The sequence below is a fragment of the Manacus candei genome, unplaced genomic scaffold (assembly GCF_025592945.1).
Source record: "Manacus candei isolate 608988 ecotype Guabito, Panama unplaced genomic scaffold, ASM2559294v1 h1tg000037l, whole genome shotgun sequence".
Classification (NCBI taxonomy): Eukaryota; Metazoa; Chordata; class Aves; order Passeriformes; family Pipridae; genus Manacus; species Manacus candei.
Genome location: NW_026138085.1, coordinates 8,041,773 through 8,066,058, shown reverse-complemented (window position 1 = coordinate 8,066,058; position 24,286 = coordinate 8,041,773). Strand labels below are relative to the sequence as shown.

At 57.7% G+C, this 24,286-nt stretch overlaps 1 protein-coding gene across 2 annotated transcripts; it reads left to right on the top strand.

Annotated features, from left to right (window-relative positions):
* The first annotated feature begins 795 nt into the window (after positions 1 to 795).
* AFAP1L1 (actin filament associated protein 1 like 1) lies at positions 796 to 24,249 on the top strand. 2 transcript variants are annotated; one of them, XM_051793561.1, is made up of 19 exons: positions 796 to 858; positions 13,962 to 14,090; positions 14,603 to 14,686; positions 15,041 to 15,138; positions 15,264 to 15,375; positions 15,777 to 15,875; positions 16,562 to 16,773; positions 17,122 to 17,301; positions 18,021 to 18,107; positions 18,423 to 18,516; positions 18,629 to 18,781; positions 19,230 to 19,441; positions 19,864 to 20,009; positions 20,366 to 20,444; positions 20,563 to 20,677; positions 20,887 to 21,051; positions 21,301 to 21,479; positions 21,729 to 21,857; positions 22,234 to 24,249. In XM_051793561.1, exons 1-19 carry the CDS (start codon positions 843 to 845, stop codon positions 22,255 to 22,257), a joined length of 2,313 nt encoding a protein of 770 aa, XP_051649521.1. In that variant the 5' UTR covers positions 796 to 842; the 3' UTR covers positions 22,258 to 24,249. The 2 variants fall into 2 exon arrangements, with proteins under 2 accessions (XP_051649521.1, XP_051649520.1); XM_051793560.1 differs by having other exon boundaries at positions 21,298 to 21,479.
* The last annotated feature ends 37 nt before the right edge of the window (positions 24,250 to 24,286 follow it).

Sequence of the window (24,286 nt, the reverse complement as noted above, 5' to 3'; positions counted from 1 at the left end):
GGCTGTGTGCGCCCCAAATGGGGAATTTCTTGAGGCCAGTTGCTAATGCCCATCTAATATTTCAATTATTGCTTTCCCAAGCGATAACAGGGTATGTGTGATTTACATATTTCTGTCACAACCTGCTGTCCCCAGAGGGGTGCCAGGAGATGCTGTCCTTGCTGCCACATGTGAGGCACTCTCTCACACACCCCACAAGTCTCCCAAGCCCAGATCTCCCTTGAGGGGAGAGGGACAGTGACAGTGGCATGAGCACCGTGGCCCAGCAGATGCCGGGCACATGAGGGGCACCAGGAAGGAGCAGATATGGAAGGGGTTTTGAGGTAGCTGTGTTTGCTCACAGCATGTGTGTTTGGGTGTGGGAATTCGGTATTTTTTCCCCAAACCGAAGTTGCCCAACCCAACAACCCCCTCGGGCAGGTGAAGGTGCCCCACTCTAGACCCCCGCCCTTCCCAGGGGGGTCTCTGGGTGCTGCGGGGGATGATCAACGCCCGGTGTGCGGCAGCACCTGGTGGGGATGTAGGGATGAGGGAACCCGGGACACCCCCAGCCGCGCAAGGGGGGTCGTGGGAGGTGGGCGCTGCAGGGCTGCACACGGAGGGTCCCTGTCTCTGGGGACAACCCTTCCGCCCGTGCTGCCGGCGGGGAACCCCCCCCGGGCTGTGTCCCGGTGCCGTGCCGGGCCGTGCCGGTGCTCGGCGCTGCCGTGCACCGAGGGAGGGGCGGACGAAGGGATTGGCCGCTCCGAACCGAGACCCGGCCCCGCCGGGCGGCTGCTGCCCGTGACACTCGCCCGCCTGCGCCTCCCGGGGCGGCCGGTGCTGCCCGCGGCTCCGGGACCATGGACCGGCTCAGTGGTAAGAGGGGACGGGACGGGACGGGACGGGACGAGAAGGGAAGGGACGAGCATCCCCTTTCCCGGGAGCACGGCGCGGAGGAGAGAAGGGTTTCCCATCCCAGTTCCAGGCTGGGGATCGCGCATCCCATCCCAACCAAGCGGGTGCGTCTCACCGGCTCGATGTGGGACCCTACTCCCAGGGTGCCTTTACCCCTTACCAGTCTTGCGGCAGAGCCAGTTGGGGCACAAACTGGTGCCAGTTTCCCTTTGCTGGTCAGATGGGTAAAAAGCTATCAGCCTGCAAGGAAGTCTATAGGGTGTAAGCACTTGTTAGGGGAAATTGTGGTCGTAGAAAGGGAGGTGACATTTTGAGATAGAGCTGATCAGATTTAGAGGGTTTCCTTATCTGGGGAAGATACCAGTGGTCTCATAAAGCCATGGAGGGCCTGATCCCCACCCTGTTGGGAAGTGGCTGCGTTCCCACATGTGTGTGATTCCTGCTTGCAGCTTGTGGCATTGGGCTCACGTAGCTGTTAGGCTTTGATCTGGGATATGTATAAACCTGCCAGGGGCTTTGGGCCAACTTTGTAGAGAAGGTCCTGGCTTTCTGCTAGGGCTGGCAGGTCCCTGGAGGGAGCGGAGGAAAACTTTCAGGGGGCTTGCTGTTTGCTGCCGCTGAGCAGGGGCCTGAGGCTGCAGAGGAGGAGCAGGTGGTGACATGATGTAGTACGGGGGTCCTGGCCCTTGACCTGTCCTTGGAGGTGCTACAGAAGCACCAGCCAAAAACGATAACAGGGAGGCCAGGGGCCTCAATCTTGCTCTGCAGGCTGGGACCACGCTGAAATCCCAGGGTAGTTCAGGCACTGCTGTGTCTGCAGCTGTGGGTCAGCACCAGAAAGACCCAAGGGTCAAGAGTTCCCCTTCCCGATGTAAAAGGATGGGGTGGCGTTTCCGCAGTGGAAACACAGTTATGAGGAGTGTGAGACTTGTGGAAACACAGCTCATGGTGCTCAGAGAGCAGTGTCAGTGCCCTGCAGCCTGGGAGGGGACAGGGCTGGTGACAGGGACAGCCTTCCTCCACCTTCCCCTGTGGTTGCAGCTCGCCCTGCCTGCCAGCCTGGGTGCCTTTGCCAGCTCTGAAGGAGGGTGCTGTTGCAGGAGGAGTGTTGTCAAATGACGTGATGCCAGAAGTGCAGGATCCCAGAGTACATCACTAATGGGAGAGCAGAGGGTCTTGGCTTCCCTATTCTCCTGCTGTGCAAGCTGATGGGAGGTTACCCCGCTTGCATCACAGTCCACCCCAAAAATCAATCTTGGGACCTCGTGGCAGAGGATGCCCAGCATACTGTGGAAGCATGATGTCTGGGCATGATTTGGCCTCTCCACAGGTTGGCCTTGCCAGGGAAGAGCCTCTCTGCTGTTTCATCCCCCTCACTGGTGCCTGGTATGGTAGCAGCAGCAGCGCCTGCCTGCTTTGTTTTGAGTGCTTGTGATGAATTGTTGTTGGCACCTGGATGGCTCTTTGCTAATGTAAACCTCCTCCAGACCCTCCTGCTCGTCATCCAGAGCCACTGGATCCCTCTGGTGGGCTGTGACACATGGAGAGAAAGCAGAGGGTTCTCTCCGGGCTTCCTTCCCTAGTACAAAGGGTGGTGAGTCTGGTGGTGGGCAGGAGCTCTGTGCCCCATTCCCAGCTGTCTGGCAGCCCCTTTCTTCACCTGGAGCTCTGCTCAGGCCCTGGTATCCTGACTTTATGATCTGCCAGCTTCTGGTTGGTGTATCCTGACTTTATGATCTGCCAACTTCTTCAGTGCTTTCCATGTGCCAGCTGAGCCTGCTGCCTTCCCCAGCAGGCTGGGCAGCACCCAATGCAAGGCTCAGCTCTACACCAGTGGCTAACTGGGGGAAATGGTGCTGTGGGCTGTTGGGGGAGTTGTTTCAGGTTGTGCTGATGGAGAACACAGCTCACAGTGTGTGATTTGGGAGGTAATCTGTGCCAGAGCCTTTGCTCTAACAGGCTTGTGCTCACACATGGCTTCTCCTCATTAGTGCCTCTTCCATGACCTTTTGTGCCACCAGAATTTAGGTCCTGCACCAAACTTATCTGGGGTCTAAATCCAGCAAAGCCAGTGGAGATGTGTCAGGGATAAACTTGGCTCCAGCTCGCCCACAGGAATGGGGAGGTTGCAGGACTGGTGGGAGGGAGCCCGGATCATTCCTGACCTGCCTCCTCAAGCTGGCAACAGGAATCCCGCCGGCCCCGCGCCGGTGGAAGGGGAGCGGAGTGGGTGAGAAACACTGACCGGGCCAGCTGTTAGCGAGCCAGGCAAGTGCCGAGCTCTCCTCCGCATTGCAGCCATTCCTTCCGCTGGAAACTCAGCTGCCCGGGGCCACCGCCTGTTTATAGCCCGGCAGCGCGTGGGGAAGGGGCTGAGCCCCCCTCGGGCTGCCCCTTCCCCTTAGTGCTGGGCAAAGCGGGGTGGGAGGGCGGCCCCGGGGATGCTGATGCAAGTGGAACTGGGAAGCGCTGGAGTTGTTTGCCCCTCTGGTTCTTCCAGTATCCTTTGTGCAGCCTTGGTTTAACCAGGGAAATAGGTCTCGCTGGAGGTACTGGATCCCTGCTGAAGCCAGCCTGGCTGCTCTGGAGGGGCACAGACCTGCCTGCCCTGCACGGGCGCCTACTGCGGAGGAGCTGCTGGAGAGGGGAAGGAGGCTGCTGAGGGAGTAGCGTCCTCCATCCAGGAGCCCTGGGGACTGTCCTATCTGCCTGGGCTGTCTGGAAAACCTGCCTCTTTCCCGCGTTTGCTCTTGACCTGGAAATGCTGTTTTCCGGAGCAAATGTGCTGAGCTGCGAGGCTGACGTGCCCTTTGCTACGGAGCAGAACTGAGCTCCGATGTGCCTGCAGCTGGCAGGAGGTCCTTATCCCTGCCCAGGAAAACTTTGTTTAAGGTTTTTAAGAAGCTGTCTCATTCCAAACAGTGGGAAGCCTTCTCAGAGGAGGACAGAGAGAGAACACAGGGTTTGACCCAAGATGTGCCTGGTTTTCAGTAGCCAGATAACTTGCTGGGGACAGAAGATAACAGCAGAGTGGAGGCTTGAAGTGGTTTCTGGCATCCCAGACTTATGTCCTAACCCCTTAACCCTTCCCTACTATGTAGACTGGCACAGCTAAAGCTCTCTCCTGAGGAACACACATCTCCTGCATATAAGGAACCTTAAAATTAATGGCATAACTCTCCATCCTGTAAAATATCTATTAAATATCACTCTTTCAGGGCAGCAGCAGGACAATTGGGTTGGAAACCTCCCAAAGAGCTCAGCATAGTCTCTGCCCGCTCTGCACAAACAAGGAGCTGGCACCCCTGCCAGGGCACCCACGAGGTGAAGAGAGCAGGGAGGGCACCCTGGCAGCCAGCAGCAGCCTGTCATCACCCTAAGGCACTAAAAGCAGTGGCATTTGGGGATCTCAGGTCCCTGTGTGGATGCTGGGTTGACGATCTGCAGCCTCTGCAGTGGGAAAGGATGAAAATAACCTCTTTGGGCCTCCCCCCACGGCATGGCTGCTGCAGACCCTTCCCTTTCTGCTGCTGATATGCCTCCCATCGCATCAAAGCCGGCTCTTTGGCAGGCAAAGGAAAACACTGACATTTCGTAACAGTTTGGAACAAAAACAGAGCTTTGCTGCAAGGGGTTTCCATGCTCAAAATACTTTTTTTTTTTTTTTTTGAAGTGGGTTTCATGTGCATGTGATCCTGGAAGTGATAAGAGGGAGCTCTGGGCAACGCTGGTATGCTCTGATCACTGGCAATTAGTAGGAGATGTGAAAGGAGCAGTTTGAAGAATGGCTTTGGCTTTCTTCTGGGGTTTTTTGAACATTAAACCTACCCAACTTTGTGAGAGGGGAACAGCTCCATTTTGGCTCCTTGTCCGCTGTATTCAAGTGCCCATTTTATGTGGTCCAAAGTTTTGGGAAACACTTTGGGAATCCAAGATTGTGAAGGACAGAGTCAGGAACAGAAGTTATGTAGCAACAGGTTTGATAGCTGGCTGTGTGTCCTGGAGTTACAAACAGGTATGGGTGAACCAGTCCCAGCACTGGTGGAGCCATCGGCAACGACCAGAGCAGTCAGTCTCACCTTCCCCTGTGCTCAAGCTCGTCAGCATTCCCGCCGGGATAAACCGGCTTTCCTGCCCCTGCAGCCCTGCCCCGCAGGGGTTAAGCGGGTAGGAAGTGCTGTCGGATGGTGGCCTTGCTGCTGCACCTGATGCTCCCGGCGGAGCTTGGCAAGGGAAGGAAACGGAAGGGCTGTTCTCGGCTGAGAAAATACGCTTATCCTGCTCTCTGAGGGTCCTCCGGAGCAGCACGGCCCTGGCCCCCAAACAGTGACACCCTCTGCTGTGCCCTGCCTGGGAACATTGGGACAGGGCTGAGGTGGCCACTGAGAGGGTCCCAATCCCCATGCCATGCAGGGAGGACTCGTGCCCAGCACAGCTCCAGAACTCCTGGGCATTATTGAGGTCAGGGCAGGGATGCCAACATTGGGGGCTGAGTGCTGGATTTATATCTCCCTCCTCCCAGGTCCCCAGAGATATTTCCCCCACAGGAAGTCTATGGTTTCTCCTCCCACCACCTCTGAAAATAAGTGTCCATATCGTGCAATGCTGTTGAAATCATTTGGGAAAGTGGAGGTGGATGATGATTGATCCACCAGCTCCTTTCTGCAAATCCCACACCTGGCCTGCCCATCAAGCTGCTTGGTGAGGGTCCTGGACCCTCCTCTCCTTCTGAGGGTCCAGCCACAACCTCCTCATATGACTCTTCCTCCTAGGAAGATGTGTCAGCCCTGCTGGCCTTCCTGTGTCTCACTCCCGCAGGTTGGGTATTGCATCCGAGGCATTTTGGATCTTGGCTTTGGGGAAGAGGGATGTATGGGACACAAAGAGGTGTCTTTTGGGTTGCAGAAATCTTTCCATCGTCACCAGAGGGGCTGAGGTGCCCATTTTGGAGATATGGGGGCTGGATCTGGCCCTGGGTGGTGGCATGGCCATACCTGCCTGGGTGCAGGGCAGTGGGAAGGACATGCCAGCATCAGCCCCAGGGTGCTGAGTCACAGGGTTTCCCACCACGATGCCTACAACCAGCTGTAATTCCAGCTGTCCTGGAGGCTCAGGTTTGGTGGAGACCAAGGACTACACAGAGGTGAGAGCTTCAGGTCCCCGCAGCTCCGAGACAGCCACAGGCAAGAAGGTGTGACCCAGGGAGGCTTCCCAGTGCTCTGCCTGCTATGGAGGATGGTCACAGGGGTGGGCAAATGGTTGTGGCACCCATCCCAGGGCCTCTCCCAGTGTTGGAGGGGAGCCCAGGCCAACCTGCTGCTCCTTGCGCTGCGGAGTTTGTTTGGAAAAGGCCGACACCAAAATTTTGGTTGGAGAAAACACAGTTTATTCTGGGTTCTGAGTAATCCTAACATCTCTCCTTTGCCTGAAGCTTGTTTTTTATACATTACTCAGCAGGTCTTGCCCCTGCCTGACTATTCCTTTAAAGGGCATCTCAAACCTTTCTTTTTCATTCATTATTTAAATGTGTTTTCCAGCCAGGAGCCTCCGAGGTCTGCTCCCAGGCTGGCTGGGTGAGTGTCCTGCCATGTGCCTGCTGAGCCTGGCACCGAGTTTTGAAATGTAGTCTGGAGGTACTGAATCTGGTCTATGTGAATTTGCACAGCTGATTATGTTGAGCTGTGGCTAGAAACAGCTTGTATCTGGGGTTAGGAGCCCCCCAGGGCTCAGGGGTCTGGGGCAGAGCAGGCAGAGGGAGGAAGCTGCCCATGCCCTGCCTATGGACGCAGCAGGGTCACTCCAAGATATCTCACCTTGGTGCTTTTATTTGCTCACCGTCTTGCAGTGCTCAGCAGTAAGAAGGGGGCCACCCAGAAACCACCCACTCCTCCTCTGGGGTGGGGGCAGCTGCAGCCTCTTCGGGTCAGTGGGATAAAGTTTGCTTTTGGTGAGCTAAAGCAAACAGCCACTGACTTCTCCAGGAGGCAGAGAAAGGGCTGACAACCTGGGGGAACAGCCCCTGGAGAAGGGGTCCTGCTACAGCACAGGGCACTGGGGGATCATTACCTGCCTGGGTTTCAGGAGATGCTTGTGGGTAATTTAATCAGCCTGTTAATTATTACCTGCACCATTTGTGAAGCACCTGTGAGGAAGGACATACCCTGCAGCCCAACAAGGATTTCTCCCAGCAGCGATTCCATGCAGAGAGCCTCAGTCCCTCTGACGTCCCACGGCTCTGCTGGTGAGTCACTGCCCAAGGACTGGGGTGCCAAGTGGAGTGTGCAGGGTGAGGTGCTGCTGCTGAGGGGGAGATTTTCCTCTCGCAGCCATGCTCTGAGTGTGGGCATCACCAGGAGAGCCTGGGCTCATCCTGGGGGTCCACTTGCAGTCCACAACCCTCCCCTTGGGACATCCTGCAAGGGGTGTGCTGCTGGGCTGGGTGGGAAGGGAAGTGCCAGGATCCCCTTGTTTTTCAGTCTCTTTATTAATCCAGTTACATAGAGAAGAGGCTTGTCGGGCCCCACAGAGTGAGTGATGGTTCCTGCAGTGTGTGAGCTGGCAGGGGCATGAATGCAGGCGATAATCTTTGCCCTTTGCAAGCTCTGTCAGCCTGTAATTACATTTCCCTCTATTCAGGACTCCTGTTTCCTAGTTTAAGACTCTGGAGGGTGTGAAACTGTCTCTACTCCAGGAAAAAGTGCACTCAAATGGGGATGTTTGAAGTCTTGCTTCTGTGTCCAATTCCCTTGTGCCTGGCTGGGTGCTCTGGGCAGAGCCACAGCTCTCCTTGCTCTTCTCCCTCTTTTGGGAGGTGGTGAGGACTCTGAGAAACCCCTCTGCACAGAGGGCCAGGGAAGCAGAAGGGCTTGGGAAGAGCCTGGCTGAGAGGGCAGCTCTGCCACTTGGCCTGGGCTGGACTTGCTGCTCGTCTGGTCTCTGCTGGGGTGAGCAAGTGGCTGGAGCGAGGCCATGAGATAAGGGCTTGTGCATGGCTATTTATACTGGGGAGGTGAGCTGCTGCTGGCAAAGGCACTGGGACTGCTGAAAGCAGCTAAACTGGTGCCACTGGAGCTGTGCTGGGAAAGGAATACCCCCAAAGCTGCTGTCAGTGCTGAGGAGTGCATCTGGAGCAGATGGGGCCACCAATGAAGGAGGCTCTGGAGGCACAGCCAGACCACCCCTTGTGCTGTCTAACCTCTCTGGTTGCTCATCCACCCCTCTCCCAGGACTAGAGTGGGATGGAGGGGCCCTGAAACCCCTGTGGGCTCCTCTGTCTAAAAAGAGAATCCAGCATGCAATTGCACAGGGAGGCAGAGCCGGCAGGAGACCTTCTGCCCCCTCGAGCAAGCAGGTTTCATGTTCATCTCCCAAGACTGATTTTCCAAGGTTATCAGCTAAGGGTATGAGTTACTGTGAGGTCACGATGACGAGGTCCCCAGGAGATGTGTGTTGCTGCTCTGCCTGCTGCAGCCTGGGGGGGTGTGGGGGGTGCCCCACCCATGGCAGGGAAGGGAGTGGGGAGGCAGCAAGGAGGTGCCGAGAGTTTGGGGAACAAAATTTGAGCTTGCCTTGTGCTCCACAATGCTCAGGGATGCGTGGCACCCAAGCTGAGACCTGCTGGGGGAGCAGGGATGGCTGTCAGAATCCAGGGAGTTATCACAGCAAGGGGTGGGAAGAGGCACCAGCTGGGGCAGTTGGAGAGCCAGGGAGGGTGGAGGGCTCCTGGCCTTGGAGGAGCCAGTCCCAAGTGCTCAGCTCATGCTGACATTGTCGGATGCTGAGTCGGAGGCGCTCCCCCCATCCGCCCCACTCAAGGGGCCCTTGTTTCCAGGGAGGAGATGATTCATGAGCACAGAGTGGCCCCTTAGCAAATCTTCCACTGTTACAGGATGTTGCCAGAGCTCAAGTGTGATCATTAATGGTTGGCTTTTCCCTAAAACCCCTCCGGCCAAGTTGTTCCATAGCAGCACAGACTGGGAGGAGGAGGTACTTTCCAGGCTGCTGTTCCTGGCCCCAGCCAGCCCATCCCAGTCTGCCCCACACCCAGCAGGTGATGGCTGGCAGGGAAGCAGAGATGGATGGCAAGGGTGCCCTGCTCAGCCCTGCCATCTCCAGGGGCTGAATGCTGCCCCTCTTCTGCCCACTCGGCAGGGCACTCCTGTACACACCAGAGGAGCAGTGGCCACGGACAGGGTGCAGGCAGTGCTCTGTCCTCCTGTCTCCTGCACAAAGGAACAATTCTGGGAGCGCCATGACGCTCCCACCAAGGCACTTCCTTGCTGACTGTGCACCTGCCTCCTCCCTGTTGGAAAGAAAACCTCCTTGGGAATGGGAATGGGAACAGGAAGTGCCCTGAGAGCTCAGCAAAATGCTCAGGAGGCCATGGGCTTCCTCAGAGAGCAGCAGTAGGGGACAGCTGGCTCTGCAGGGATGGGAAGTTGCATGATGGGGCTGGAGGGGGCTGTCAGCACCCACTTTGGGCAACACCCCCCTGGTGATGCCCGTGCTGGGGCAGGCAGTGAGACATGGAGGCATGTCCTGGCGTTGGGTGTCTCTTGCAGGTGACTCAACATCAGCCCTTGGAGAGGTCAGCGTGGTTTGTGTGCTACAAACAGCTCCTTTGGCAGTGCTGGGTCTGTTTGTCCCACAGGGACCTCCTGCAGGGCTCTTCCTGGGGCGTCAGTGGGTGCTGGGACAGACCCTTCCTCAGCCCACACCCCACCTATTTATGGCATCCCAGGAGCTATAAACATTTGTTTACTGCCGGTGGCAGCTGTAAGGAGCCCTGTGCAGGCAGGCAGAGCGTCCCAGGGCCCTGCCTATGCCAACAGGAAGGATTTATTTGTGCTTGGTTTTTATTTTAGCTACAAACAATGGCTGTTACTCCCAGCATCCGATTTCCCCCCAGGCCTCCTCAACCCCAGCCATCACCTGGTGTGGGAGGAAGCCTGGCCAGGGGCAGGTCCCTGTGCACCTCCCACTGCATTACAGTGGTGTGATTCAGCATCTCCTCCAGCATCTCCCCTCCCCGGGGTTTTCTCAGGCTGCAGACTGGCTTTTCTTGGGATGAAAACTCCATGTGATTGTCTTATCTCTCCCCCTGCAAAAGCTGAGTCTGTACACCAGGAAACTCCTGCTTTGGCTTGGCTGGAGACTCTTCCTCCTCTTCCTCTTCCTCCTCTCTGCAGGTTGCTGGAGCAAGACCTAATTTTTGCTTCTGTGATGGAGCAGAGGCCAGGGAGGGGGTGACAGGCTTTGCAACTGCAGGCTATGTCCAAACCCTTATCTCTGTGCTGTGAAAACAGGTCCCTGAGGAGGGGGAGCACTTGTGGAGTCTAAAAATAGAGCTGGCCTGGGTGTAGGGTGGAGAGAGGTGGTGGGATGATGGACGGGATGCAGCTCCTCTGCCAGCACTGTGCTTGGTGCTGCTTCTAGGGCAGGATTTAGCAGCAGAGGAAATACTGTCCCATTGTCCTAAATGGCAGCAGTGTCCTAGTGCTGGTCCCCTGGCTCACCCTCTCCCAGCAAAGCTGCCCTGGGTCCCCCCAGCCCATCCAGCCCTCTTAGCTGATGTTAAAGCCATCTGCTGCCATGGCTCCTGGCCTTCCCAGGCTCAGAGATCTCATGGGCATCTCCCCATTCTGGCAGTGGGACAGGCTGCAAACGTGGAGAGGAGTGGGTTTCTGGGAGGGCAGGCTCCTCCAGGAGACATCCTGACATGGCTGTGCCCAAAGCCTGAGTGCAGAGAAGCGGTGTGATCCCACATGATTTCAGTTGAAAAGAAACCCCAGCAGAAAGCAGCAGGTGGGAGCCATTTGTCAGCACCAGAGGCAGGCATGGGGCAGGAGGTGTCCCCAGGCTCAGGGGGCGGGGGACACGAGGTCCCTTTTCGGCTGTGTCACCTGCTCAGTGCCTGTGGCTGATCTGGTATCCCACCGCCTCCTCCTCCTCCAGGAGCCCTTTGATGTCCCGCTGCCGCCTCTGTCCCCAAGCTCAGAGCCCCCAAGGCCAGAGTTGTGCACTGACACCAGCGCCCACTCTCAGCTCAGGATCCAGGTCCCCTGCCCACTGTGGCGTGGGCTCAGATGCCATTTGTGCAGGGTCTGTGCTCACTCCCACCAGCTATTGCAGGAATGATGTTCTGGTCCTTGCTTGCCAGGCTTGAGTTAGTCACATCATCCACTGCTGCACCCCTTGCTTCCTGCAGGCACCCCCTTGACCTTCTTTAGAGTGGAAGCCTAAAGAGCATAGGAAATTAATTCCTTCCCTCCCTCCGCTCCCCCAGGCAGAGGCTCGGCTCAGCAGGCCGTGTGCCCTCCTGGGATCACAGGCCTCTTTGAATACCCCCTCCCTCCCCCTTGTATTTTGGAGGATGTTTAACAAGGGAGACGGAGGGGACAGCTCAGCTGGGGGGAAACAAAGGCGCCTTCAGAGCTCGCTCCATGCCTGCCGTGCCGCGTGTGCCCGGCTCAGCGCAGCGCTTGGGGCAGTGCTGGTGAGCTCACCCCCCTGCCATGCCGGGCCACAGGCCTGGCTTATTGGGCACCCTCGGCTCCTGTGTGCTGTGGGGTCTCCTCACCCCCCTCACAGCCTGCTTTGAGACTATTAATAGAAACCCGCCTGCCCTTCTGCCCCCGGCTGGCCCAGAGCCCTGACACAAGAGCTGGTGGCCGTGATGGCAGATGTCCTACATGTGGCAGGGGATGGGAATGATGGTGAACATCCCTGCCTGGGCTTTTGTGTGCAGTGGGAATGGAGATGCTGGTGATCATCCCTGCTGGGCTTCAGTGTGCTGTGTGAAGCCAATGTAGGGAGTGTGCATGGCCCCCATCCCCTCTGTGGGAGCTCATGGCCAGGTGAGAGCCTGCTGAGCTGGGGCAGCAGGAAGATGGGTGACTCCCTAGATGGTTGCAGGTGCTGGGTGGACAGGGGATATATTGCTTTTTATCCCAGCTGCTTCCTTACTGGTCCTCTGCCTCTCCAAGCCCTGCAGAGGAGGATGTCCCACCCAGCCTAGAGACAACCACTGCATCGTCTATCAGGAGCCTGCTCCCATCCTGCCTGTGCAGCACTCTGCAAACCTCCCAGGGAAGATCTGCCCCTTTTCCCTCCCTTCCTACCTCTGCACAGGGGCCATGGGAGCTGGGTCCTCACCCTTGTACATTAAGCACAAGGCTCTCACATAGTTAGAGTGGGTCCCCACCGTGGGAGGTGTGTGCTGGAGAGGGCCAGTGAGCAGAGCATCAGCAGGACCTGGGTCTTGTGGCTGCCTGTCAGCTGTGGGATGTTATTCCAGCTCAAGGAGCTGGAGTCCCACTTCTCGTGGTTGCCCTCTCCTTCCCCACAGTCTGGGGGATGCTTACAGCTCCCCAGGCTTGCTTGTTCCTCCTGGAGCTTGGGAGGCTACCTGTCCTGGATTGGCCTGCCCTTGGGAGATGGGCACTGGCAAGGCTGCTCTGGCCAAAAGGGTGAGGCTGCTGTTTAGCTTGGCACTGGGGAGGGAGGAGGAAGCAGAAGGTCTGTGGAGATAGAAGCTGGGGAGGCAGGAAGAGACTTGTGAGGCACATCCTGCCTCCCATCCTGGGAAGGTGACAATTTGGGGCTGGACATACTGTCTCCTTGCCTGGGGGCTCATCTTGGCTGGGCACTGATCCACCTCAACCCATTCATGCTGGGCTCCTCTTCAGCCAAAACCCTTTGAATCACTAGTTGGTTTTACTTCACTGTCCCTGCTTTGGGCAGCAATGCCAGACTCGCTCCATACTCCTTACATGAGTATGGGGAATCCCATCAGCAACACAGCATCCTTCCCTTCCCCTGGGGAATATACCCCATGCCAGCCCTCTCTGCTGCCCATCTCTGCTCTGCCAAGGCCCTCCTGCTGGCAGAGCCTGGAGGGGAGTGGTGGGGACAGGTACAGCCCAGGCAGGGTGTCCCCAATGCTCTGTGCTTCTGGGGCACATGCTTTCCCCTCCCTGCAAGCCATCCCCATAAGTCAGCACATCCGAGCTGCCTCTGTGGTGATCCCTGGCCTCTCCTTGTGTCCCTGGAGACCCAAATCCAGCTGTGTGCCACCTCAGCTGTGCTGTGAGGACTTTCAGTTGCTGCTAAGAAGGGATCCTGCACTGGAAGAAACCACAGCTCCTTTTTCTGCCCTCAGTAGCCTCCAGAGCTCCAGGTTTGCTCGTGTCCCTGGGCTTGGCCTCCCCAATTCAGGCCATCTCAGGTGCTGGATCCTGCTGGAGCTGCCCTGGAGGCCAGTGGAGCTGTGTGGGTGTGTGGTCCTGGGTAGAACAGAGGCTTGGCTTTGGATCCAGCTCAGTTTTGTCTTATCCTGCTTGGAGGAGATAAGGTACAGGAAAAGACCTGGGATGAGGATGTTGATGCACGTGCAGAAATGAGGGTGTGGGAGCTCAGGAGTGATTTGGAGTCCAGAGCTTGCCTTGTCAAATCCTTCCCACCCTTGGCCAACATATTTTCCCAAAGCTGTTGGTCAGCTGCTGCCATCACTGTAAATTTTGCCTTCAGTGATGAATATTTTTGTACCCTGCTCTGACATTGAAACATCCAAGTGTTTTTGGGAGCCTTGACACATGGGTATCCCGAGCTGCAGTGTGTTTTGCTTTGTAAAAACTGATGGTTTGAGCACAGCAGGGGAATACGAACATCCCCCAGCAGATGGGGGAGAACATCTCTGGGTGGCACTGCCAGTTGGCTCTGGAGATGGCACCTGGCTTTGCTTTCCTTCCTTTCCCTCTGTGACCTCCCAGCGAAGGGGCACCAGCAGCAACGATACCTGGTGAGGAAGACAGGGGTGTAGTTTTATCTGCATGGAAAAAAATGTGTGCTAAGCCCTTTGACAGAGGTCCAGTAGCCTGTGGAGCTGGTGTTTCCATTCACAGACTGCATCCTGGACTCTGCGTGCAGGTGGAAGAGCTTGTGCATGGAAAGAGCATGTGTGCACTTAACTGGGAAAAACCCTCATCCTGGTCATACTTCCGCCTTGTCTTAATGCCAGCACCCTGATATCCCTTTGTTGATGGGCTTTTTCCTGCTCTCCCCAGTGCTGGACCAGCTGCTGCCAGAGCTCAGCATCTTGCTCAAACTGCTGGACCATGAGTACCTGAGTGCCACCACGCAGGAGCAGAAGCTGGCTGTCTCCACCATCCTGCAGAAGTTACAGCCATCTGCAGGTCTGTGTCCCTGTGCTGTGGTGCCCAGTGGCTGTTCCCAGGGGCAGGTCCTGACCACAACTCCAGCAGGGCAGGGAAAATTTTCTTAAGGGGGGATGAGCCCAGCGCCTGCTCAGCACCCTCAGGGCACTTTGCTCCCTGCTTTCACTTCCCAGCTCCCCCGTGCCCCAGGAGCGGGGCCTGGCATCAGCCCTGCCGTGGCTGCAGGGGGGGCTGCTCCCTGCAGAAACACCGCCCTGCAGAGCTCTTCCTGCCACAGCTTCTGCTGAGCACAGGGGTTTCCTCGGGAAGGCCAGGAGGACTGTGCACCGGGGGCTTCACAGCCTTCCCCCCTTCCTGTTCTCCTGCAGGGGCAGCAGCATCCCTGGGGGCTCCTCCACTCCCTGGGTGCCTGCACTGGAGGAGTGCCCGTGGCCTGTGTCCTTGGGCTGGTGTTTGTGGGGAGGAGGGTGCCAGTGCTTGCCCTGGCCACCCTGCCTGCCCCAGGCTCAGAGCATCCCCCTTGTTTCCAGGGAAGGATGTGGACTACATGTATGTCAACACAGCATCCCTGAGCAATGGCACCAGCTTCGTGGAGTCTCTCTTTGAGGAGTTTGGTATGTGTGGCTGACCTGGAGTAATGCCCCGGGGGGTCATGGTGGGTGGATGTAGTGCTGGTCCTGGGGTTCCTCTTGAAGTCCCTTCCCCCCAGGAAAGAAGAGTGAAAGCTGCATCCTTGTATCTAGGGTGGGCATCATCATCCCAGGCTCTTGCTCCCACTCCCATCTAGCTGTCTAGGGGCTGACCACAGGGAACCCATGCACCAGCTGTGTTTACCAGTGATGCCCATCTCGCAGCACCTTCCCAGTGAAAGGCCATGAGTGATTGCCTTGGGGATCCCTGGAGGGCACGGCTGGGGAGGCCAGCTCTGTTTTCCTGCTCCCTTCACCCTCTCCATTTACCCTGGGCAGACTGTAACCTGCAGGACCTCCAGGACATGCAGGAGGAGGAGGGGGATGCCAGCGATGGTGTTGGCTTGGAGCTGTCAAGGAGCCAGACAGCAAAAACTGTAAGTCCCTGAGTGCCCACCTGCAAGGTCTGCTCTGCACCTGCATGGGGACGTGGTGGTGGCCAGGGCTGGGATTCGTGACCCTCTCCACTGCCTAGATAATGTTGGTGGTGTTTCTGCTGTAGGTTCCTGTGGATCCTGCTCCACCACTGCCCACCACTCCCCCACCTGAGGATTACTACGAGGAAGCCCTTCCCCTGGGCCCTGGCAAGGCCCCTGAGTACATCACCTCCCGCAGTAAGTTCTGCTCCGTGCTGAGGCAGCAGGAGGGTAGGGGAAGCCCCACAAGCTGCCTACTGCATCCCCACACCTGCCTGCCTCCCTGGAAAACCAGGCAGCCTTTAGTGGGCTTGACAGCTCATCTTGGGGAAGGAATAGTCGCTGCTCCCACCAGCATTGCTCCTGTCCCATTCCCTTCCCGTCCCACTCCTTTCCTATCCCACTGCACTGTTATTGCAAGGAATTTTTTGCTTCAGCTCCACTGGGAATGGGGTGGTGGGGAGACGTCAGACCCACAGGGGACTGAGATGACCTGGGAGGGTGTGCTTGGCTCTGCCCCAGCTCACAGGCTCACTGCTTGGAGCATCGATGATGGGAAACCAGTGTAACAGCCCCAGCTCCCTCTGCTTCCTCTGCAGACAGCTCCAGCCCCCCCAACTCCATCGAGGATGGCTATTACGAGGATGCAGACAGCAACTACCCCGTCACCAGGATAAATGGGGAGCAAAAAAATTCCTGTAGGTATCTGGGTGCCCTTGACAGGGAGGGGAGAGCTTTGACAAATCCAGCCCTGAGGTGGGGCTTGAGCACTGGTGGGGTTGAGGCTGAAGAGTCACTCACATGTTAGAGACTGCTGGGCAAAAAGCAAGGAGTGTGAAGTGCTGTTTGTCACACAGGCCAGAGCCCTCGTGCTGATGCAATGGGTGCTGTGTCTGTCACCAGCACTGGGAGGGATGTCCCTGCCTGTGCAGCTCTTGTGCCCTGCGTGAGGAGCCTCTGCCATGGCAGAGGAGGGTTGGGGAAGGACAGCTCAGTTCCTCCGTGCCCTGTGTGGGACATGTGGGGCAGAAGGCCCACGTCAGCCTCCATTGCAGGTAGAAGTTTAATCCAGGCTTTCAAAGTCTGAGCCTCTGAAAAAAATAAGCCAGCCAAGGAGTCTGGGTAGACGCACCTGGGACTGGCGCTTGGCCCACGAGCATCCTGCCAAGATTCAAGGGGAAATGGAGATGTCTGGGGCCAAACGCTGCTGTTTCCAGAAGTTGACATGGAATCCATCTATCCTAGCACCCAGCCCAGGCTCTGTGCTGGAGTCCACCGAATGCAGGGAGCCCTGGCAGTGTGCTGGCAGTGCCCTGGCAGTGCCTGTGCCTGGCAGGCAGGGTCCCAGAGTGCCTTTTGGGGTGACTCCCCTGTTTCCTTCCAGACAATGACTCGGATGCCATGAGCAGCTCTTACGAGTCCTACGATGAGGAGGAGGAGGAGGGGAAGAGCCAGCAGCTGACACACCAGTGGCCATCAGAGGAAGCCTCCATGAACCTGGTGAAGGATTGCAGGATTTGTGCTTTCCTGTTGCGCAAGAAGCGCTTCGGACAGTGGGCCAAGCAACTCACCATCATACGGGACAGCAAACTGCTGGTGAGCTTGAGCTGGTGGGGGACAGAAACCCCCTTGGTGGGTTATGACAGTGGTTGGGCTGAAGAAAAATAGCACTTTCCAAGCCAAGACCCTTCCCCAAGGCTGCCACTGCCCTGCAACACGGGCAGCAGGCTGCCCTCACTTCCCTTGGAGGGCTCACAGTTTTGGGACACCATGGAGTGGGAGGGCACCCTGCAGTCCTCCACCACTGAGGCTGTTGCATAGCCTGAGCCACCTTCATCTGTGCCACCTGTGAGGGACCAGGAGGGACCCCCGGCATGACAGCCAGACAGACAGGTTTTAGCTGAGCCCTGTTCTGAGCTAAGCAGTTCTCTTTGCTTCCCCTAGTGCTACAAAAGCTCCAAGGACCGGCAGCCACATGTGGAGGTGCCCCTGGGCACCTGCAATGTCATTTACGTCCCCAAGGACGGGCGGCGCAAGAAGCACGAGCTGCGGTTCTCGCTGCCGGGGGCCGAGGCGCTGGTGCTGGCTGTGCAGAGCAAGGAGCAGGCTGAGGAGTGGCTGAAGGTACCACGGCTGCCCCCTGCTTCTCCCCAGGGGCCACTGACTCCCCTTGGCATCCTCCCTGGCTGAAGTGGGGAGGGGGTTTCCCTGGGAAAGGTCTTACCCCCTGGAATGGGAAGGGGGCTTTGCTCCTGTGTCTTATCGGCTGGAGGGGCTGACCGGCTGCTTCCCAGGGCCTGGGCGTCTCCAGCACTGATAGCCCCCGCGGGTGGGGATGTTTGCTCTCCCCCTCCTCTTCCCTGTGGCCCTTTCCTGCCTTTGTTCAGGGGCGGGAAGCGGGGGCTGCGGGGAAGGGGCCGCGGGTGGGAAAGGAGCCTCTGAGCACACCACAAATCCAGCTGTTACCCCAAATGTGAGAGAACAGGGTTATTTTACACAGCAGGGACAAGCCATGCTGTGTCTGCCTGTAAAACAAGGGGCTCTCTAAGTGTCCTGTGCTGGCAGAATGACTCTGGTTTGGGACCCAAGTCTCTCACCTCTGACATTTCCAAAATCCCTGACAAAATCCACAAAACTGGTTGCAGTTTTGAAGGGGGCAAAGTGTGTGCAATCCCACAGGCAAGCCAGGCTTGTGCCCTGAGCAGGGCTCTCTGCCCTGTACGGTGGAGATCAGGATCTAACCCCACAGCTCAGCCTGGCTCTGGCAGTGAAGAAGTTGAGCCAGGGAGGGCAGCCCTGGCCCTCGGGTCCATTTTCAATGACTGCTGGAGCTGTCTCTGCAGGTGATAAAGGAAGCCAGCAGCCCCTCAACAGGCGGGATGGAAGCCCCCACCTCCCCAGTGATGCCGTGCAAGATGGACCTGGATAAGGTGATGGTTTCTAAGGGCCCTACCAAGATGTTGCATGGGGCTGCTGCAGCCAAGCCTGGGGAACACAGGGCTGGGGGAGCCCCAAACTCCTGGGGAACACAGGGCTGGGGGAGCCCCAAACTCCCGGGGCTGCACAAGGAGAACTTCCCATTCTCACAGCAACTCTGTGGGGCTTCCCGTGCTGGGGAAGGGGGGCGAGAAGGGGGCTTGGTGATATCTCAGCCCTGTGCAGGGGGGCGAAAGGCTAACAGTGACCATTGCTGGGGTCTGCACAGGGGGCATGGCTGACAGGGTTCTGCTCCATTTCCCCCACAGCGGCTGTCTCAGGAGAAGCACACCTCGGACTCGGACAGCGCGGCCATGGGTGACACCAGCTCCCCGGCAGCCCGCAGGGAGCACAGCGAGCACGGTACAGCCCCCACCCCAGCCGGGGGCACCACAGCTGGGAGCACCCTCTCCAGTGAGGGGGGAGGCCAGGACATGCACCAGGGGCACACAGCTACCCTGTCCTTTCCTTCCAGGGAAAGGCAAAAAGAGCGGCTTGGCTGACCTGAAGGGCTCGATGAGCCGAGCAGCAGGGAAAAAGATCACCAGGATCATCAGCTTCTCCAAGAAGAAGCCTTCTGCTGAGGACACACAGACCTCCTCCACTGAGGAGGACATCCCCTGCTGTGGTTCGTGTGGGCCAGGGACAAAGATGGGGCTCGGGTCAGGTGGGAGTGGGAGCAGTGGGGAGTGACGTCCTTCTCCCCCACATGGCTGTAGAGGGTTAGGGGGTAGTGGGGTAGGAACAAGTCACCAATCTGCTGGAGGGCTGTGACAGTACCACAGGCTGTGAAATGCTGCCCAGTCCTGCTGTGCAAATTCCTGTGGTGAGTGGGGAAGGGGTGAGTGGTCACCCATGTCCCAGAGAGCAGGCTTGTGGGACTGTGTGGTACCAAGCTGGCACCTCACCTGGGCTCAGGGTGTCCCAGCTGGTTCTCTGTGGGGAAACTGAGGCACAGAAGGACTGAATGAGAAGGGAGCCATGCTGTAATCTCTGGGCAGCTATGTCTCATTAAAGCCTGCCTGAGGTCCAGCCAAGCAGGCCCTGATACCCTTCCCTCCCCCTGCCACTCTCAGGCTACCTCAGTGTCCTGGTTAACCAGTGCTGGAAGGAGCGCTGGTGTCGCCTCAAGGGCAACACCCTCTACTTCCACAAGGACCGCACCGACCTACGGACCCACGTGAACGCCATCGTGCTGCGGGGCTGCGAGGTGGTCCCTGGGCTGGGCCCCAAACATCCCTTCGCCTTCCGCATCCTGCGCAACGGGCAGGAGGTGACAGCGCTGGAGGTGAGTGACAGCGGGATGGGCAGGGTGTGCCAGGCCTGTGAGGAGGGGAGTGCCAAGCTGGGGGAGCATCCCTTCTGATGATCAACACTCCCATGTAAGCACTGCCTTGTTTTCCCCCGTCCTGTATGTTAAAGAGTCTCAGGGTATCATTTAGGTGAGCTCAGAGCAGCCACGCAGGTACTTGCAGGCTAGAGCAGGGAGGAGGCTGGCAGGGCTGAAGCAGGCAGGTTGCAGGGGCTGGCTGGGGGTTTGGGATTCCTGCATATGCCTGTGGGCTTTCTCTTGAACCCTCCCAAGTCTTGCACATACTCTTTGCGTGTGGAGGCTGACTCGTGCACAGCAAGGCTTTTTGTCAGGAGGCAGGAGCGAGGACAAGAGTCTGGGAGCTGGGGATGCACCCCAACCCTTTCTCTCTCTTGCAGGCAAGCTGTTCCGAAGACCTGGGTCGCTGGCTGGGTCTTCTCTTGGTGGAGACAGGCTCCAAGACAGCACCAGAGGCCTTACACTATGACTACGTGGATGTGGAGACGATTGCCAACATAGTGACAGCTGTGAGGCACTCCTACCTGTAAGGCTGTCCTCCTGCTGTGCCTGGGGCTGAGTGTTGGGCTGGGGATAGCGATCCTTAGCCCTATGGGCTCCCTAGAAAGAGGACAGGCTGGAATGTGGTTTGTGCTGTCATCTTGGGGACAGCCAATGTCCCAGGGGTTGTTTCTCTTAGGTGGTTTCCCCTTGGGCAGGATGGAAAGCAGAAAGTCTTTCATTAAAGCTGATGAAGGACTTGGGATGGGATGGGTAGGGTAGGGTAGAGTGCTCATGAATGAAGCTGGGAGAGCAATGCAGGAATCCCTCTGAGATAGAAGGGCTACCTGAAGGGCTGGCAAGGACATCCTGGAAAGGAAGACCCCATCTCTCCTTCTGCAGGTGGGCCAGCTCCTCCCAGGATCACCAGCCAGACTCCTCCCGTGTGGTGTATGATGACGTCCCGTATGAGAAGGTTCAGGTGAGCATGACTTCATGTCTCTCCCTCTCCCACTGCTGAAAGTGTCCTAGGGAGCCTCGGCCAGGCTGTGATGGCCCCATGGGTCTTTCAGCACGCTCTCCCTCCTGTCCCCACACAGGCGGAGGAGGAGCCAGGGCGGCCAGCGGGAGCCCAGGTGAAGCGCCACGCCTCCTCCTGCAGCGAGAAGTCACGGCGGGTGGACCCGCAAGTGAAAGTGAAGAGGCACGCCTCGAGTGAGTGGAGTCCTCGGCCACAAACCTCCCGGGGGGGCCTGGCCGGTGTGGGAGGGGGCTGTTTCCCAGGGGGGTCTGCAGCCAAGTTGGGGCCAGCTGACCCCAGCACACTGGTGATGGGTTTTGCCGTGCCAGCTCAGCTGGACTGTGGATGGCACTGGTGCATTCGGGGTCACAGCCCTCACTATGGGCTCCCCTTGTGCGTGCAGGTGCCAACCAGTACAGGTATGGGAAGAACCGGGCTGAGGAGGATGCCCGGCGATTCCTGACAGAGAAGGAGAAACTGGAGAAGGAGAAGGCATCGATCCGCAGCGAGCTGATGTTGCTGCGGAAAGAGAAGCGAGAGCTGCGGGAAGCCATGAAGGGCAGCGCGGGTAGGTTGGTGCCGCCCGAGCACTGCGGCTGCTCGAAGGGGCTCGGGCAGAGCGGGGAGGGGCAGAGCTGGGGTGGCACGGGCACACTGGGCTGGTGGTGACTATGTGGCTGTGAGCTGGGCTGGCTGCAGCACACTGCTGGGCTGGCAGCCCCATCTAGTGTCCCCATCCAGGAGGATGGGTGGATTCTCCATCCCCATAGCCTCATCCCCAGGCCAAGGCACTGAGCTGCGTGCGTTGTGCCAGCAGGGACAAAGCTGCAGGAGCTGGAGCAGCGAGTGGCCGCACTGGAGGAGCAGTGCCGGCAGAAGGAGGAGCGCCGCGTCGACCTGGAGCTCAAGCTGACTGAAGTAAAGGAGCAGCTGAAGCAGTCGCTGGCAGGAGGGCCGGCCCTCGGACTGGCTGTGACCACCAAGGCTGAGAATGGGGTATGCATCCCTTTTTCCCTCTCTGTCACGGCTCCAACTTCCACCAGCAACAGCGTGTCAGGGGAGCAGCATTTGGGGAAGAGGGGATATCCCTGTGGCTTTGTCCCATTGTGGACAGAAGTGTGTCAATAAGGTTTGGCCACAGCAGTTTTGACCTCATGACAGTCTGTGCTTTTTTTTTTATCTGGTTGTCCTTGCTTTCTGGGTCTCCTAAACCCTTCTCCTTCTTGAACTCCCTCCTTTCAACAGGAAGCTACAAACAAGCCAAACGGGAGCCCCCCTGAGCACTTGGTCCCTGTTAACTGTGCAGCTGAGCTGAGGAAGAGAAGTCCCTCCATCATCCCTGCCAACAAGGGAAACGTGCTGCGGAAGGCCAAGGTCCTGCTTTACTCTCCCTCTCCTCCCTGGCCCCACCGGAATTCTCAGTCTTTGTCCCATCCCCATTGCTTTGGCGACTGGGAGTGCTCCCTGCCTCAAAGCTGCCAGGGTCCCCTGCAGGCAGGCTGACTCAGTACAGCACACTCACTGCTGGCATGGGCCCGGATTGCAGGGAAATTTGGGAGGTGCAGGGCTGGGTGAGCACTGGGAAAGCATTGCTTCAAAAATGCCCGGGGCAGCAGCAGCAACCCCAGCACTGGAAAATGCTGGGATGGTCTAAAGCCCCCAGCAGGGAGACGTGACTTTGAAGGGCTCTGTGTTTCCTTCTCCAGCAATGTCTCCTCATCCCCTGCTTTTATTTTATCTTTCTCTGCAGGAATGGGAAAAGAAGCAGACTTAAGCCAGCCTGCCAAGCCCCTGATGGACACTGGAGCTCAAGGAGGAGCTACAAGCCCCCTTTCTCCAAGACACTGGGAGGGTGCTGGGAAGGCATGGTGGGAAGAGACATTCTCCCAGACCCCACCGCTGTGGCACTGTCTGCCTTGTGGGCAACACTACAAACCAGGGAATAGAGGGCGGGAGTGGGATTTGGGAGGCGGGTGGGGAAAGGGAGAGTCCCTTGTGGATCAGGGTCACATACTACTGGGAAACCCATCTCTGGGGAGAGCCTGCCCCAGGGCCAGGAGTTCGACATAAGGTGTGTGTGCCCATGGTGGTGCATAAGGAAGGAGGGGAGAGCCTGAGAGCTGGCAGTTGGCACTGCCCAGCGGGCTCTCTGATTTATCAGGATCAGCATGTGTCCAGGCTAACACTTTCCAAAGCAACCACGGACTCAGTGGGGATTTTTAGCTCCCTTAGTATTGGGATTCATGAGCTGCTCAGGACCAGACACTTCAGAGATGCTGATCATTCACCCTGCTCACTGCTCCCAGCTCTGCAGGGTCTCATCTCAGGGTTCCTCATGTCTCGAGCTTGCTGTGCCTCAACCAAGTGCCTTCGTCCAATATTTCCTTCTTGTCTTCCAGGCAGTAAAGGCGAGGGTGTGCTGCCTTCCCTTGGGAATGAAGGAAGCTCAAGTGTCAGCATTTGAAAGCAAATTAACAGTGGACACCTCTCACCCTTGCTAAACAGCTTAGAAGTGCTGCAAAGGGCTGAGGCTGGAGGCAGCCCTGCTCTCTGCCCTAGTCCTGTGGTTTTCAGGGGAGTGGGAAGGGAGCAGGGCTCTGTCCTGGCCAACAGTGCATTCACACTATTGCTGCCGCAGTCAAGACACAGGTTGCCAAGGCATGTGGTCAAAATGGAGCGATGGGAAGTTTAAAAAAAAAAAACAAAAACACAGAAGTGCTATCAAACGGGGGGATTGGAACAGAACAGAGAAATACAAGAAGGTCATTCAGCACAGGCAGAAACAAGGGACAGGAATGAAAAGGAAAGGCCCAGGCTTTTGCACTGGGAACAAGGGAGTCGGACCATCACCCACTCATGCTGTCACTGCCACAATTAACCTCTGGAGCTCGCTCTTTCAAAGCCCTGTGTTAGTAACTAGGTAAGCAGCTTTTAATAAAAAAACTGGCACTGGCCCGCTGGTTTCTCTGGCTGAGGGAGCATGGCAGGAAAGCTACTCCTGCTCACAGGGAAACAGGCCAGGGTGGGTCTGGGGTGAGTTCAGCACTCCTGCGGCAGCTTGGATGGGCAGGTTGGGGGAATCTTGTACACAGGATTAGTGATTGCTGTTAGCTCAGAACCCTGTGCTCAGCTGCCTGCTACCACAGCCTATGAAAGCATACCAGAGAATCTCAGAGTGATTTGGGCTGGAAGAGACCTTGAAGACCATCTCATTCCACCCCTGCCATGGGCAGGGACACCTTCCACTAGACTAGGTTGCTCCAAGCCCTGTCCAACCTGGCCTTGAACACTTCCAGGGACGGGGCAGCCACAGCTTCTCTGGGCAACCTGTGCCAGGACCTCACCACCCTCATAGGGAAGAATTCCTTCCCCGTATCCCATCCATCCCTGCTCTCTCAGTAGGAAGCCGTTCCCCCTTGTCCTGTCACTCCGAGCCCTTGTAAAAAGTCTCCCCCCATCGTTCATGGTGGCTCCCCGCGGGGTAGCCCCCAGTTGTGAGGCAGCCTTGGCCAAGGCTTTGGGGTTTGGTTAATGTTTATTCACCAGCAAGTGAGGACCACTCGCTGCCTCCTCCACCTCAGCTCGGCCTGGTCTCACCGAGCCTCTCGTAGTCCTTTACTGAAGAGGTGAAACCTGTCCCATTATCACCCCTTACACCGCGCAGCCAGTGGCGGGAGCCGCGTGTCCAGGGCCGGGGGGACCGGAGCTGTGTCTGGAGCCGAGCCCCGGGCTGCCGAAGCCGTGTCCAGGAGCCGTGTCCAGGCCCAGGGCCGAGTCCAGAGGGACAAGTGTTGTATGCCCCG

Excerpts from the sequence above, each read along its gene's own strand:
- AFAP1L1 (XM_051793560.1), top strand. Across the intron at positions 18,108-18,422 it reads GCAAGATGGACCTGGATAAG|CGGCTGTCTCAGGAGAAGCA; the intron begins GTGATGGTTTCT and ends TTTCCCCCACAG. Across the intron at positions 20,445-20,562 it reads TCCCGTATGAGAAGGTTCAG|GCGGAGGAGGAGCCAGGGCG; the intron begins GTGAGCATGACT and ends GTCCCCACACAG.